A 16,598-nucleotide genomic window follows, 5' to 3' on the forward strand; every position below is an offset into this window, starting at 1 on the left:
GGACTTAGGCCAGGTGTGTTTGTCCTCGTGCTGTCTCTACTGCGCATGACAGCTTCGGACAAACACACTTGGCCTTTTATAGTATAGGATATAAATAAATTGGTGCAAAAGTCCAGCACTCACTGTATGCTTTGAAGCCGGGGTGCATCCCACATAGTTTATAACAAATCAGTCCAGAAGAGAGCACTCGCCGTGGTATAAAATCATGTTTTTAATACAGGGTGTACACGTTTTCTGGGAGTGACCCCGTCATCAGACAAGTGAAGAAAAGTGTCTGATGAGGGGGTCACTCCCCGAAAACGTTTACACCCTGGATTAAAAACACAATTTTATACCATGGCGAATGCTCTCTTCTGGACTGTTATAAGTATTTTTAAATATATATTCCTATATAACTATACCTGTATATATTCCTATATAACTATACCTGTATATATTCCTATACAACTATACCTGTATATATTCCTATATAACTATACCTGTATATATTCCTATATAACTATACCTGTATATATTCCTATATAACTATACCTGTATATATTCCTATAGATATATAGGTATAGGTATAAGTTTTAAAAAATGAATCGGATATACTGTATATAGAAATATCTATTTAAAAATAACAGAACATTTTCTTTTGTGGCCTGTCAAAGGGCGTTGTCTCTCTATCTAAATGTACCAAATGTGTGATGGGGGATTTTATGCTTCCCCCCCTGGGAGTGTCCTGTGTGCATGTAACCTCAATAAAAACCAGGCTGGGTGTTCCAGCACCTCAGACCTCTTCTGACCCTCTAACTTGCAGCCTTGACTCATGTTTGTAGGGAACATCTATAATCACTACAGGGATTGCTATGCTCTTCATACTCCCTTAGCTACTGAGCTCTTGTAAGAACTCTTGTTCCTGATCCTGCTTCGCTCTACAGAAGGAAGAGGTTCACCTACTGGAGCCTGGTCGTAGGTCCAGGGCGCAGAGCAGACGGCGAGATACCAGCCCAGCAGCGGTGGTTCGTAGAGTCTGCATTACTTATGGTGGCTACGCAGTAGTTATGGTGTCTACGGTGCTGATGATCCTTTGGTGAGCGCTAGGAGCATCCTTTTCTACGGTCCAACTTCCAGCCAGCCTGGAGGCAACCGTAACAAGGCTAAACATCATTGTCAGACAAAGTAACGTCCATTCTTGCGCCTACTAATAACTTCAGTATGCTTTTACTGAAGGAAGATTTGGTTGTTGTACAGAAGCTGTAACAGGCAAAGCTGCAAGGTCTGCTCGGATGATGTCACTACCACCTGACACTACAATGTCACTACCGCCTGACACTACAATGTCACTACCGCCTGACACTACAATGTCACTACCGCCTGACAATACAATGTCACTACCACCTGACAATACAATGTCATTACTGCCTGACAATACAATGTCACTACCGCCTGACAATACAATGTCATTACCGCCTGACAATACAATGCCATTACTGCCTGGCAATACGATGTCATTACTGCCTGGCAATACAATGTCATTACTGCCTGGCAATACGATGTCATTACTGCCTGACAATACAATGTCACTACCGCCTGACAATACAATGTCATTACTGCCTGACAATACAATGTCACTACCGCCTGGCAGTACAATTTCACTAACACCTGACAATACAATGTCACTATCGCCTGACAATACTATGTCACTACTGCCTGACAATACAATGTCACTACGGCCTGGCAATACAATGTCACTACCGCCTGGCAATACAATGTCATTCCTGCCTGGCAATACAATGTCACTACTGCCTGGCAATACAATGTCATTACTGCCTGACAATACGATGTCACTACCGCCTGACAATACGATGTCACTACTACCTGGCGTTTTGTGGCATGATTGGGTCATGGCCAGGGGCCTTTGGTATTGTATTATACTAAATTAGTGAATGTGTTGATGGATTTCCTTTTTTTTTATTTTGATTATTAGATGTTTTTGATGTACCAGTCTAGTACAGGAACACCCAGCTTTCTTAAATAATTATATTGGAGGAACACGTAATAGTAGTAGATTGCCAATCCCTTTTTGTGGTGCTTCATATGGAGACCTAATAGTCACCGGTAGACTTTATCTAGGAATCTTTTTGTTTCGTGTTGTCCATTGTAATGGGGATAGTTACCTCCTAGTTATGATATATACTCACTCTATTTTTTCAATATGGTGTCACTACTACCTGACAATATAATGTCACTACTGCCTGACAGTACAATGTCATTGCTGCCTGACAGTACGATGTCATTAGTGCCTGACAGTATGATGTCTTTAGTACCTAACAGTACGATGTCATAAGTGCCTGACAGTACGATGGGGCCTATTTAACAAAGGTCTGTCGGACTTGGTCCGACAGACCTCGCTGAATACGGAGAGCAATATGCTCTCCGTATTCAGCATTGCACCAGCAGCTCTTGTGAGCTGCTGGTGCAACGCTGCCCCCTGCAGATTCGCGGCCAATCGGCCGCCAACAGGGGGCTGTCAATCAACCCGATCGTACTCGATTGGGTTGAATTGCGGCGATGTCTGTCCGCCTGCTCAGAGCAGGTGGACAGGTTATGGAGCAGCAGTCTTTAGATCGCTGCTTCATGGGCCCTCAAGCTCCATCTGGAGCTTGATAAATGGGCCCCAATGTCATTACTGTCTGACAATATTATGTCATTACTACCTGACAATATGACGTCATTACTTATCAGGGTTTTTTCCCTGCTTTGTTGGCCATGTGCTGCTGGCAGCCAATTTACTCACCTCTCTTGCTGAGTCTGGTGCAGAGTGTGTGATGCTGCACGCCCTCTTATGGCCAGACTGGTGTACATCATCCGTGTGAGACAGGTTGCAGTCTCAGAATTGTGATGTCATCACTTATTATTTAAAGGGCCTCTGTTCAGTATGCTTTGCCCTTGCATTGTCTCAGACCTGTTTGAGTTCCAGTTCCTGTGTATTACCTGGCTGTCTGATGAATCTCCTGGTTCCTGACTCTGCTGTTCTTCTTGTTCCTGATTCCGGCTCGTCTGACTATTCGCTTTGGCTCCTTACTCGGCTCGTCTGACTACCAGCTCTGGCTTTGACTCCTGGCTTGTTGTTTGACTTGTGGACTTTTTATTATTAATAAAGGTGTGATTATTTTTGCACTTCTCATCTCAGCCTGATTCCTGGCACCCTGACATTACGCAAGGGCCATGAATCCTGATGGTGCTAATAATCCACCTTTACCTACCATCATTTCCAGGATGGATGAACAGGATCACCGCTTGGATCAATTTGCACTAGCCCTGCAAACCTTGCTGACTCGCACTGCACATTTGGAGCATAGTGTCCCGCAAGTTATGGCTGCTCCTGTTTCCACTGCTGCACCTAGTCCTACCAGGAGCATGTCTGGTTCTGCACCTTTACCTCAGCAATATGGAGGTGATCGTATTCAGTGCAGAGGGTTTTTGAACCAGGTGGGCATTTACTTACCCACAGCGTTTCCCTCTGACAGAGCTAATGTGGGATGTCTCATCTCGTTACTCTGACACAGCTCTTGCCTGGGCTAATCCCTTGTGGGAGACTAATAAATCTGATTTCAAATTACCCTGAATTTGTGGCCTCCTTTCGAAGGGTATTTGATTTTCCGACTCGCTCCTTCTCTGCTGCTAAACGACTCATGTCCATTCAGCAAGGTACAAGATCTGTTGCTCAGTATGCCATTGAGTTCCATACGCTTGCTGCAGAGGTAGGTTGGAACAATGAAGCCCTTGTTGCCGCCTTCTTTCATGGGCTCTCTGATGCGATTAAAGATGAAGTTGCTGCCAGAGATTTACCAGAGGATCTTGAGGCATTGGTGTCTTTTTTGATCCTAATTGACATCAGACTCAGAGAGAGGCCCTCTTTCAAGGAGTGCTTGCGGAAGACTCCTGTTACGTTGTCTCCTACATGTTCGTTCCCACCCATGCCTCCCTCTCCTCCAATGCCTCCTGGTCCCAAGTCATCAGGTACTGCTGAGCCAATGCAAACCTTGGGTTGTTTATCCTCATCCCCGGAACCGCTAAAGGAGAAACCTTTGGTCACGGTTGTCCTTTTCTGGGTGGACTCCTCCATAGTCACCCAGGCTCTTGTTGACTCCGGTGCTGCAGGCTATTTCATTGACAGTGCTTTTGTATCAAAGCACTCCATTCCTGTTCTGCCTCGGTCCGTTCCGCTGGCTATTGAGGCCATTGATGACAGGCCCCTTCAGCCCGCACTCGTTACTCACAAAACCGCTCCGTTATCCATGGCTGTTGGGGCTCTCCATTTTGAAACCCTCCAGTTCCAGGTGATCAACTCTCTAAATTTTCTAGTTGTTCTGGGTTATCCCTGGCTCCAAAAGCACAATCCCAGTCTCGACTGGCACGGGTCCAAAATTGTGTTATGGTCTCCGCAATGTATTTCCACTTGTCTTCTGAAACCAGTTAAAGTCTTGTGCACTTCTTCGGTTTTTCTCAATTGCCAGAGGAGTACCGAGAGTTCATAGACGTTTTTGACAAGGTGCGTGCCGTACGTTGCCTCCTCACCGGTCTTTTACGATTGTGCCATAGACCTGCAACCCGGAGCCATTCTTCCTCGGGGCCAAGTTTACCCTCTGTCTATTGCGGAGAATTGTGCTATGGAGGAGTATGTTGTCGATGGTCTGTCGTGGGGAAACATCCGCAAATCCTGCTCTCCTGCAGGGGCTGGCTTCTTCTTTGTGAACAAAAAGGGTGGCTAGTTAAGACCATGCATCGATTATAGGGGTCTTAATCGTCTTACCATTAAGAATGCTCACCCTATTCCGCTCATTACGGAACTCTTTGATCACCTCAAGGGAGCTACGGTCTTTACTAAACTTGATTTGAGAGGAGCGTACAATCTCGTTAGGATCAAGGAGGGCCACGAATGGAAAGCAACATTTAACACCAGGAGCGGGCATTATGAATATCTTGTAATGCCCTTTGGCCTATGTAATGCTCCGGCTGTTTTCCAGGAATTTATTAACGATGTCCTATGAGATATGTTGCAACAGTGTGTTGTTGTGTAATTAGACGACATCCTCATACACTCACCCACACTTGAGGCTCATCGTTCTGATGTTACACAGGTTCTTCAGAGACTACGTGAGAAAGGCCTGTTTTGTAAACTCGAGAAATGTGAGTTCCATCAGACTCAAGTAACCTTCTTAGGTTATGTTATCACTGTTGCAGGGTTCTCCATGGATCCTGACAAGTTGTCTGTAGTTCTGCAGTGGCCTTGCCCAGTTGGTCTTTGGTCTATTCAACGTTTTTTGGGCTTCGCCAATTACTATAGAAAGTTTATTAAAAACTTTTCTTCCTTGGTCAAACCTATCACAGACATGACCCGTAAATAAAATGATCCACTCCATTAGTCACCTACTGCCATTAAGGCCTTTGATAGTCTTAAGACTGCCTTTGCTGCCGCTCCAGTTCTGGCTCATCCTAACCCTGTACTGCCTTTCGATCTTGAGTTCGATGCGTCTGAGACTGGAGTAGGTGCCCTCTTGTCTCAACGTCCTACTCCTGACGCTTCCTTGAATCCGTGCAGTTTCTTCTCTATGAAATTGTCTCCAGCGCCAAAAGTTCCAGGCTGATCGTAGGCATTTGCCTGCGCCTTCTTACCAGGATGGTAAGAGGGTTTGGCTGTCCTCCCGCAACTTGAACCTTTGTGTGCCTTCCAATAAACTGGCTCCCCGTTATGTTGGTCTTTTTTGAATACGCAGACGCGTCAATCCTGTGGCCTACACTCTTGACCTTCCTCCTGCAATGCGCATCTCCAATATTTTTCATTTCTCCCTCTTGAAACGATTGGTTTGTAATCGGTTTACCACTGTGTTGCCTTGTCCCCGTCCTATCTCTGTTGACAACCATGAAGAATATGAGGTCGGCAGCATTATTGACTCTCGTATGTCCAGGGGCCGCGTACAGTATTTGGTTCACTGGAGGGGCTACGGTCCAGAGGAGCGTTCATGGGTTCCCTCCTCTGATGTTCAAGCTCCAGCCCTTTTCCCCAATAAGCCTTTTATCCTCCCGCGGGGGAGGGGTCATTGAGGGGAGGGTACTGTCAGGGTTTTTTCCCTGCTTTGTTTGCCATGTGCTGCTGGCAGCCATTTTACTCACCTCTCTTGCCGAGTCTGGTGCAGTTTGTGATGCTGCTCATTTCCTGCACACCCTCTTATGGCCAGACTGGTGTACATCATCCGTGTGAGACAGGTTGCTGTCTAAAAATTGTGATGTCATCACTTATTATTTAAAGGGCCTCTGTTCAGTATGTTTTGCCCTTGCGTTGTCTCAGAACTGTTTATGAGTTCCAGTTCCTGTGTATTACCTGGCTCCCTGATTCCTGGCTTGTTCCTGACTCTGCTGTTCTCCTTGTTCCTGATTCCTTCGCTTTGGCTCCTTACTCGGCTCGTCTGACTACCAGCTTGTTGTTTGACTTGTGGACTTTTTATTATTTGTTGTTATTAATAAAGGTGTGATTTGTACTTCTCATCTCAGTCTGATTCCTGGCACCCTGATACTACTGCCTTATAATATGATGTCTTTACTGCCTTATAATAAGATGTCACTACTGCCTGACAATATAATGTCATTACTACCTGGCAATATGATGTTATTACTGCCTGACAATACGATGTCACTACCGCCTGACAATACAATGTCACTACCACCTGACAATATGATATCAAGACTGCCTGACAATACAATGTCACTACTACGTGAAAATATGATGTCACTACTGCCTGACAATACAATGTCATTACTGCCTAACATTATGATATCAAGACTGCCTGACAATACAATGTCACTACTGCCTGGCAATACGTTGTCATTACTGCCTGGCAATACGTTGTCATTACTGCCTGGCAATATGATGTCATTGCTGCCTGACAATATGATGTCACTACTGCCTGACAATATGATGTCACTACTGCCTGACAATATGATGTCACTACTGCCTGACAATATGATGTCATTACTGCCTAATATGATGTCATTACTGCCTGACAATATGATGTCATTACTACCTGACAATTCAATGTTATTACTGCCTGATAATTATGTCATTACTGCCTGATAATATGATGTCATTACTGCCTGATAATAGGATGTCACTACTGCCTGACAATATGATGTCACTACTGCCTGATAATATGATGTCATTACTACCTGACAATATGATGTCACTACTGCCTAACAATAGAAATGTTTCTTCTAAAGTTTCACAACAGAATATACTGGTTCTGCCATAGGGGCAAGTACACTTGCACCAGTTTATCAGACAATGCAGACCACTAGGAATGGAAAGAAAACTCACCATCACCTGTCAGCTTCCTGGTACTTTTATAGCAATAACTTTGTGACCGATAAAGAATTCAGTGAGTAGGGAACATAAGTATATAAACAAGCAATACGTACACTGCCCTCGCCACTTGTCTGGATCCATCATCAGCCTGCACTTGGTCTCCTCCAGCTCCGCTTTCAGCAAGTCGTGCTTTGCCTTCACATCTCGAATCCGTTGCTGGCGTTTTTCAAGCAGCTTTAGTTTGGTGTTAAAGTACATAAGCCCCTGAGTAGAACAAACGCAAGATTAGTTGTGTATGATACACGGAAATGATCATATGTTGCACAAGATAAAACATAATTTATGTAAGAACTTACCTGATAAATTAATTTCTTTCATACTGGCAAGATTCCATGAGCTAGTGACGTATGGGATATACAATCCTACCAGGAGGGGCAAAGTTTCCTAAACCTCAAATGCCTATAAATACACCCCTCACCACACCCACAATTCAGTTTAACAAATAGCCAAGTAGTGGGGTGATAGAAAAAGGAGTAAAAAGCATCAAAAAAGGAACTGGAAATATAATTGTGCTTTATACAAAAAATCATAACCACCATAAACAGGGTGGGTCTCATGGACTCTTGCAAATATGAAGGAAATTAATTTATCAGGTAAGTTCTTACATAAATTATGTTTTCTTTCATGTAATTGGCAAGAGTCCATGAGCTAGTGACGTATGGGATAGTAATACCCAAGATGTGGTACTTCACAGAAGAGTCACTATAGAGGGAGGGATAAAAACAGCCATTTTCTGCTGAAAAAATTAAATCCACATAAAAAAATAAGTTTTTGTCATAATTGAAAAGAAAAAAACTGAAAACATAAGCAGAGGAATCAAACTGAAACAGCTGCCTGAAGAACTTTTCTACCAAAAACTGCTTCCGAAGAGGCAAATACATCAAAACGGTAGAATTTAGTAAATGTATGCAAAGAAAACCAAGTTGCTGCTTTGCAAAATTTGATCAACTGAAGCTTCATTCTTAAAAGCCCACAAAGTGGAAACTGATCTAGTAGAATGAGCTGTGATTCTCTGAGGAGGGGCCTGAACCGACTCTGAATAAGCCTGATGAATCAAAAGCTTTAACCAGGATGCCAAGGAAATGGCAGAAGCATTCTGACCTTTCCTAGGACCAGAAAAGACAACAAATAGACTAGAAGTCTTCCTGAAATTTTTAGTAGCGTCAACATAATATTTCAAAGCTCTTACAACATCCAGAGAATGCAAGGATCTCTCCAAAGAATTCTTAGGATTAGGACACAAAGAGGGAACAACAATTTCCCTATTAATGTTGTTAGCGTTCGCAACTTTAGGTAAAAACTTAAATGAAGTCTGCAAAACTGCCTTGTCCTTATGGAAAACCAGAAAAGGAGACTCACAAGAAAGAGCAGATAATTTAGAAACTCTTCTAGCAGAAGAGATAGCCAAAAGGAACAACACTTTCCAAGAAAGTAGTTTAATATCCAAAGAATGCATAGGCTCAAAAAGAGGAGCCTGTAAAGCCTTCAAAACCAAATTAAGACTCCAAGAAAAAGAGATTGATTTAATGACAGTATTGATACGGACCAAAGCCTGCACAATACAGTGAATATCAGGAAGCTTAGCAATCTTTCTGTGAAATAAAACAGAAAGAGAAGAGATTTGTCCCTTCAAGGAACTTGCAGACAAACCTTTATCCAAACCATCCTGAAGAAACTGTAAAATTCTAGGAATTCTAAACGAATGCCAGGAGAATTTATGAGAAGAACACCATGAAATATAAGTCTTCCAAACTAGATAATAAATCTTCCTAGAAACAGATTTTATGACCCTGTAACATAGTATCAATCACTGAGTCAGAGAAACCTCTATGACTAAGCATTCAATTTCCATACCTTCAAATTAAACGATTTTAGATCCTGATGGAAAAAACGAACCTTGTGACAGAAGGTCTGGTCTTATAGGAAGTGGCCAAGGTTGGCAACTGGACATCCGAACATGATCCGCATACCAAAACCTGTGAGGCCATGCTGGTGCTACCAGAAACACAAACGATTGTTCCATGAAGATCTTGGAGATCACTCTTGGAAGAAGAACTAGAGGCGGGAAGATATAAGCAGGTTGGTAAAACCATGGAACTGTTAACGCATCCACTGACTCCGCTTGAGGATCCCTGGACCTGGACAAGTACCTGGGAAGTTTCTTGTTTAGATGGGAAGCCATCAGATCTATTTCTAGAAGACCCCACATCTGAGCAATCTGACAAAACACATCTGGATGGAGAGACCCCTCCCCCCAATTGTCTACACCTGGGATATGTACCGCAGAAATTAGACAAGAGCTGGATTCCGCCCAAGAAAGTATACAAGATACTTCTTTCATAGCTAGGGGACTGTGAGTCCCACCCTGATGATTGACATATTCCACAGGTGTGATATTGTCTGTCTGAAAACAAATTATTGGTTCTCTCTTCAACAGAGGCCAAACCTGAAGAGCCCTGAAAATAGCATGGAGTTCTAAAATATTGATTGGTAACCTCGCCTCTTGAGATTGCCAAACTCCTTGTGCTGTCAGAGATCCACAGACAGCTTCCCAACCTGAAAGACTTGCATCTGTTGTGATTACAGTCCAGGTTGGACGAACAAAAGAGGCCCCTTGAGCTATACGATGGTGGTCTAACCACCAAGTTAGAGAGAGTCGAACGTTGGGATTTAAGGATATTAATTGTGATATCATTGTATAATCTCTGCACCACTGATTCAGCATACAAATCTAAAGAGGTCTCATATGAAAACGAGCAAAGGGGACTGCGTCCGATGCTGTAGTCATGAGACCTAAAACTTCCATGCACATAGCCACTGAAGGGAATGATTGAGACTGAAGGTTTCGACAAGCTGAAAGCAATTTTATTCGTCTCTTGTATGTTAGAGACAAAGTCATGGACACTGAATCTATCTGTAAACCTAAAAAGGTGACCCTTGTCTGAGGAATCAAGGAACTTTTTGGTAAATTGATCCTCCAACCATGTCTGTGAAGAAACAACACTAGTTGATTTGTGTGAGATTCGGCAGAATGTAAAGACTGAGCTAGTACCAAGATACTGTCCAAATAAGGAAACACTGCAATACCCTGTTCTCTGATTACAGAGAGTAGGGCACCGAGAACCTTTGAAAAGATTCTTGGAGCTGTCGCTATGCCAAATGGAAGAGCGACAAATTGGTAATGCTTGTCTAGAAAAGAGAATTTCAGAAACTGATAGTGGTCTGGATGAATAGGAATATGAAGATATGCATCCTGTAAGTCTATTGTGGACATAGAATGACCTTGCTGAACAAAAGGCAAAATAGAAAAAATAAAAGAAAGAAATAGTAATCCAGACTTAGATACTTTGTCAGCATTCCAATGTTTGAGCCACAAAGCTCTTCTAGCTAAAATAGCTAAAGACATAGCTTTATCATCAATATTGATGATATCAAAAAATAGCATCACATATAAAATGATTAGCATGTTGAAGCAAGCGAACAATGCTAGACAAATCAGAATCTGTTTCCTGTTGCGCTAAACTTTCCAACCAAAAAGTTGATGCAGCTGCAACATCAGCCATGGATATAGCAGGCCTAAGAATGTAGCCAGAAAAATAAATAAGCTTTCCTTAGATAAGATTCAAGTTTCCTATCTAAAGGGTCCTTAAAAGAAGTACTATCTTCGATAGGAATAGTAGTACGTTTGGCGAGAGTAGATTTTTTCCCAAAACTTCAATCTAGCTGCTGGCAAAGGATACAACTTTTTAAAACCTAGAAGAAGGAATAAAAGAAGTATCAGGCCTATTCCATTCCTTAGAAATCATATCAGAAATAGCATAAGGAACTGGAAAAACCACTGGAGTAACCACAGAAGGTTTATAAACAGAATTTAACCGTTTACTAGTTTTAGTATCAAGAGGACTAGTTTCCTCAATATCCAAAGTAATCAACACCTCTTAACAAGGAACGAATATACTCCATCTTAAAGAGATAAGTAGATTTGTCAGTGTCAATATGTGAAGTAGGATCTTCTGAACCAGATAGATCCTCATCAGAGGAGGATAATTCAGTATGTTGTTGGTCATTTGAAATTTCATCAATCTTATGAGAAGTTTTAAAAGACCTTTTACGTTTATTAGAAGGCGGAATAGCAGACAAAGCCGTCTGAATCGCATCAGCAATAAAATCTTTTATATTCACAGGAATATCATGTACATTAGAATGTTGAAGGAACAACAGTCATTGTACTAGTACTGATGGATACATTCTCTGCATGCAAAAGCTTATCATGACAACTGTTACATACTACAGCTGGAGATATAATCTCCACTAACTTACAACAGATACTTTGGTAGAACTGTTATCAGGCAGCAGGGTTCCAACAGTGGTTTCTGAGACAGGATGAGATTGAGACATCTTGCAAATGTAAGAGAAAAAAACAACATATAAAGCAAAATGATCAATTTCTTTATATGGCAGTTTCAGGAATGAGAAAAAAATGCAAACAGCATAGCCCTCTGAGCATAAAAAAGGCAAGAGGCATATAGGAAGTGGGGCTTAAATAATTATATTATTTGGCGCCAAGTATGACACACAAAGCAAAATGAAATTTTTGGGCGCTAACAACATCCGGAAATGACGCAACTCGCGTCATGGCACATGCAACCTTGTACAAGGAAACCTGGCTTCAACTAAGAATTTGCGTCACCGAACATACCTTCGCGCCAAAAAATTCTCACGCCAAGAATGACGCAATAAATATCAGCATTTTGCAACCTCGCGAGCCTAATTTTGCCCACGAAAATTTATGAAAAAGCAGTCAATTTGAAGAAAAGACTATAGCCCAGGTAAGAAAAAATAACTTCCTAAATATGTTTTCCCAATTTGAAACTGATAGTCTGCAAAAGGAAATATACATAAACCTGACTCATGGCAAATATAAGTACAATACATATATTTAAAACTTTATAATAATACATAAAGTGCCAAACCATAGCTGAGAGTGTCTTAAGTAATGAAAACATACTTACCGAAAGACACCCATCCACATATAGCAGATAGCCAAACCAGTACTGAAACGGTTATTAGTAGAGGTAATGGTATATGAGAGTATATCTTTGATCTGAAAAGGGAGGTAGGAGATGAATCTCTACGACCGATAACAGAGAACCTATGAAATAGATCCCTGTGAGGAAAACCATTGCATTCAATAGGTGATACTCCCTTCACATCCCTCTGACATTCACTGTACTCAGAGGAATCAGGCTTCAAAATGCTGAGAAGCGCATATCAACGTAGAATCTAGCACAAACTTACTTCACCACCTCCATAGGAGGCAAAGTTTATAAAACTGAATTGTGGGTGTGGTGAGGGGTGTATTTATAGACATTTTGAGGTTTGGGAAACTTTGCTCCTCCTGGTAGGATTGTATATCCCATATGTCACTAGCTCATGGACTCTTGACAATTACATGAAAGAAATACAAACTGCATCATATGACAAATGCTAAATATCTACAACTATGCACCTGCTGTAACACTTAGCTGCTCTAGAATCTATTAAACCATTTGCTAAGGTATTTTTTTGGCCATAAACTCACCCATGGTTAGTGACAATGTGACAGCTGCACTCCCTGGTCCAGTGTCGGAAAGGGGCAGGGCTAGAATGTGACCTCACAACTGCAGTAATACACAAGATGTCTGACTCTGATATGGGGTGAGATTACATATGCGGCATCGCCAGCAAAAGCCGGCATCACCAGTTTTTAGTCCGGTATTGCTATCACATATATGGCGCCGCATATAAATGAAGCGTGTATATTTCACCCGTCGCCTGCTAATTTTACTTCCATATCGGTATCATATATTGCAAGGATTTACGCGGCGAAAAAGGAGAAATTTTACTCCATTTTAACCTCGCCACACATAGGCAGGCACAGCAAGCCTTACGCTGAATATATAAGTACCGTAACTCCCTGGAAGTTCCCCCTTACAGTAACCCCCACCCACCAAACCCCCCAAAATAGAAAAACCTAACACTAAAAAAACCTAAGCTAGCCATTTGTATGGGCAATCAGCTCTTTTGCAGCCCATGAAAATAAAAAAAATCCCTAATCTAAAAAATAGAGACACCCCGAAAAAAAAAAAAAAAAGCCTAAGTCTAACCCCCAAATAGGTACTCACCATTCCAGAAGTCCAGCGGAGAAAGTCTTCTTCCAGGCGGCGACATCTTCCATCGCAGGGACCTCTTCTATCCAGGGCGAAGGCGACGTGGAGCGGAGGTGACCGCGGAGCAAGAAAGCCGGCCGCAGAGCCATCCAGCGTAAAGAATCCTCTTCGTACGATCATCGCCACACACTGAGGATTGAATGCAAGGTACCCGTTTTATATTTGGGGAACCTTGCATTCCTATTGGCTGAAATTTTCAAATCAGCCAATAGGATGAGAGCTACTGAAATCCCTTTGGCTGTTCGAATCAGTAGCTCTCATCCTATTGGCTGATTTGAAAATTTTAGCCAATAGAAATGCAAGGTACCCCAAATATAAAACGGGTACCTTTTATTCAATCCTCAGTGAGCGGCGAGGATCTATGAAGAGGATCCTTCACGCTGGATGACTCCGCAGCCGGCGTTCTTGCTCCCCGTGGACTTCGCCCTGGATGAAGACAGAAGAGGTCCACGCAATGGAAGAAGATGTCGCCGCCTGGAAGAAGAATTTTACCGCTGGACTTCAGGAACAGTGAGTACCTATTTGGGGGTTAGACAGGCTTTTTTTATTTTTTTGGGGTGTCTATTTTTTAAATTAGGGATTTTTTTATTTTCATGGGCTACAAAAGAGCTGATTGCCCTTTTAAGGGCAATGCCCATACAAATACCCTTTTAGAGGCAATGCCCATACAATTACCCTTTTAGAGGCAATGCCCATACAAATACCCTTTTAGAGGCAATGCCCATACAATTACCCTTTTAGAGGCAATGCCCATACAAATACCCTTTTAGAGGCAATGCCCATACAAATACCCTTTTAGAGGCAATGCCCATACAATTACCCTTTTAGAGGCAATGCCCATACAAATACCCTTTTAGAGGCAATGCCCATACAATTACCCTTTTAGAGGCAATGTCCATACAAATACCCTTTTAGAGGCAATGCCCATACAAATACCCTTTTAGAGGCAATGCCCATACAAATACCCTTTTAGAGGCAATGGGTATCTTAGGTTTTTTCAGTGTTAGTTTTTATTTATTTTGGGGCTTTGGTGGGTGGGGGGGGGACTTAGTATTTTTTTTATGTAAAAGATCTGATTAACTTAGGGCAATGCCCTACAAAAGACCGTTTTAAGGGCTATTGGTTGTTTAGTTTAGATTAGGATTTTTTTTGTTAATTTGGGGGGCCTTTTTTTTCTGTCATTTTAGACTTTTATTTTTTGTAATTTTAGATTTATTTATTTTAATCTTAGATTATATTTTTTTAGGTACTGTTAGGATTTTTTATTTTAATTTTAACTTAGTATTTTATTATTTTATGTAATTGGGGTTAATTTAGGGCGGTTTTAGGTTAGGGGGCTTAGTGATTAAATTAGTTTATTGCATTGTGGGGGGTTAGCAGCTTAATTAGGTATATTGTGTTGTGGGGGTTGGCGGTTTAGGGGTTAATACATTTATTAAGCAGTTTGCGATGTGGGGGATGGCAGAATAGGGGTTAATACATTTATTAAGCAGTTTGCGATGTGGGGGATGGCAGAATAGGGGTTAATACATTTATTAAGCAGTTTGCGATGTGGGGGATGGCAGAATAGGGGTTAATACATTTATTAAGCAGTTTGTGCTGTAGGGGGGGGGCGGATTAGGGGTTAATAAATTTATTAGGTAGATTGCGATGTGGGTGAATGGCGGATTAGGGGTTCATAGTTTAATTAGGTATATTGCGTTGTGTGGGGTTTGCGGTTTAGGGGTTACAACTTTTATTATTAGTTGCAATGTGGGGTGATGCCAGATATAGGGGTTGTGATGTGTCGGGTTTATTTTAGGGAGGCGGGTTAGACTTTTAAGGGCGATTTAACTTTTTTTTCTTATGCGCCGGCAGTTTTTAAACTGCCGTAAGCCATTAGTGATTCCAGAAATGTATATTTACTCACATTTCTGGACCTGACTTATGGCAGTATATGAACTGCCGGCGTGGTTTATGTGATTCTCCAATGTGCAAGGTGAAATTACGGGGCAACGCGGGTTTCAGCAGTTGCGCTGAAGCTTGTGCCGCATACGTAATCTCGGCCCATGGTCTGAGATAAACACAATATTCACCTCATTGTTACTCAGGAGTTATGTATATTTAGTTAACACTGCGGTGTTGGCACGTTGCTTCTTTACAAGAGCAGCCAGGTAATGTACAATATGTGTGTAATTATGATTATAGACTGCTGATTGCTTTTGCAATTAGGCAGGAATTTTATTGGATCACTGACAATTTATTCAGAAAGATATTGTCAGTTTGATGAGGGATTCAGGAGAGGTCACTTACTGTAAATGTATATTTATGCACGGCTGATACCACTAATTTCATTCACCTAAAGACAATAAGACTGGGATTTAACCCCAGGGGTAGGGGACACACACAGACATACAACCTCATCAGGTCAGGAGGCACTTGGCACCCAAAACCAAATATGATTCAATACGAGGCCAAGTAGCTTGTATATAGCATGTCGTCATTAAAGAGAATCTCAAATACTCCAGGCACCCCAATATAGTGTAATGCTATAAAGCTATAGGCTGTGACTTTCTTGCACAGTGTGTGACACACGCAGCTATTTACAGCTGTGTAACATACAGGATTCTAGGCACCTGCGGGAAAATAAGACAACTAATTCCCTAATGTGTGCAAATACTAAAACACAATAGTTACAGAAAGATTTAATAAACTGATTTATTCTAAAGCCAAATCAATCTGTGTGTATAAGTGCACTGACTGTAACATAAATTAGTATGAAACTGACCCCAAATATTAATAATCTGCAGCAATATTTACTTAACCCTATAACATAATAATGTCACTCACCTTGTCCATATCCTGGAAAGGCTAAAGAAATAAATAAAAAAAATAGATATTACTATAAATATATGATAATTAAAGCACAAACTATTTGTGAGAGAACAGAGGTCTAGTGATTTACATAAAGATTAATGATCCCGTTGCATAGGACAAGCTAT

General features: G+C 41.7%; 1 protein-coding gene across 1 annotated transcript in view; it reads right to left on the reverse strand.

The window, feature by feature from the left end:
- KIF26A (kinesin family member 26A) overlaps window positions 1-16,598 on the reverse strand; it is a 378,483-nt gene that overhangs the window by 4,190 nt on the left and 357,695 nt on the right. The window contains 2 exon segments of the mRNA XM_053697080.1: window positions 7,462-7,612; window positions 16,447-16,467. Of these exon segments, the coding sequence (XP_053553055.1) occupies window positions 7,462-7,612; window positions 16,447-16,467 (172 nt within the window).

The sequence above is a fragment of the Bombina bombina genome, chromosome 1, assembly GCF_027579735.1.
Source record: "Bombina bombina isolate aBomBom1 chromosome 1, aBomBom1.pri, whole genome shotgun sequence".
In the NCBI taxonomy this organism is placed as follows: domain Eukaryota; kingdom Metazoa; phylum Chordata; class Amphibia; order Anura; family Bombinatoridae; genus Bombina; species Bombina bombina.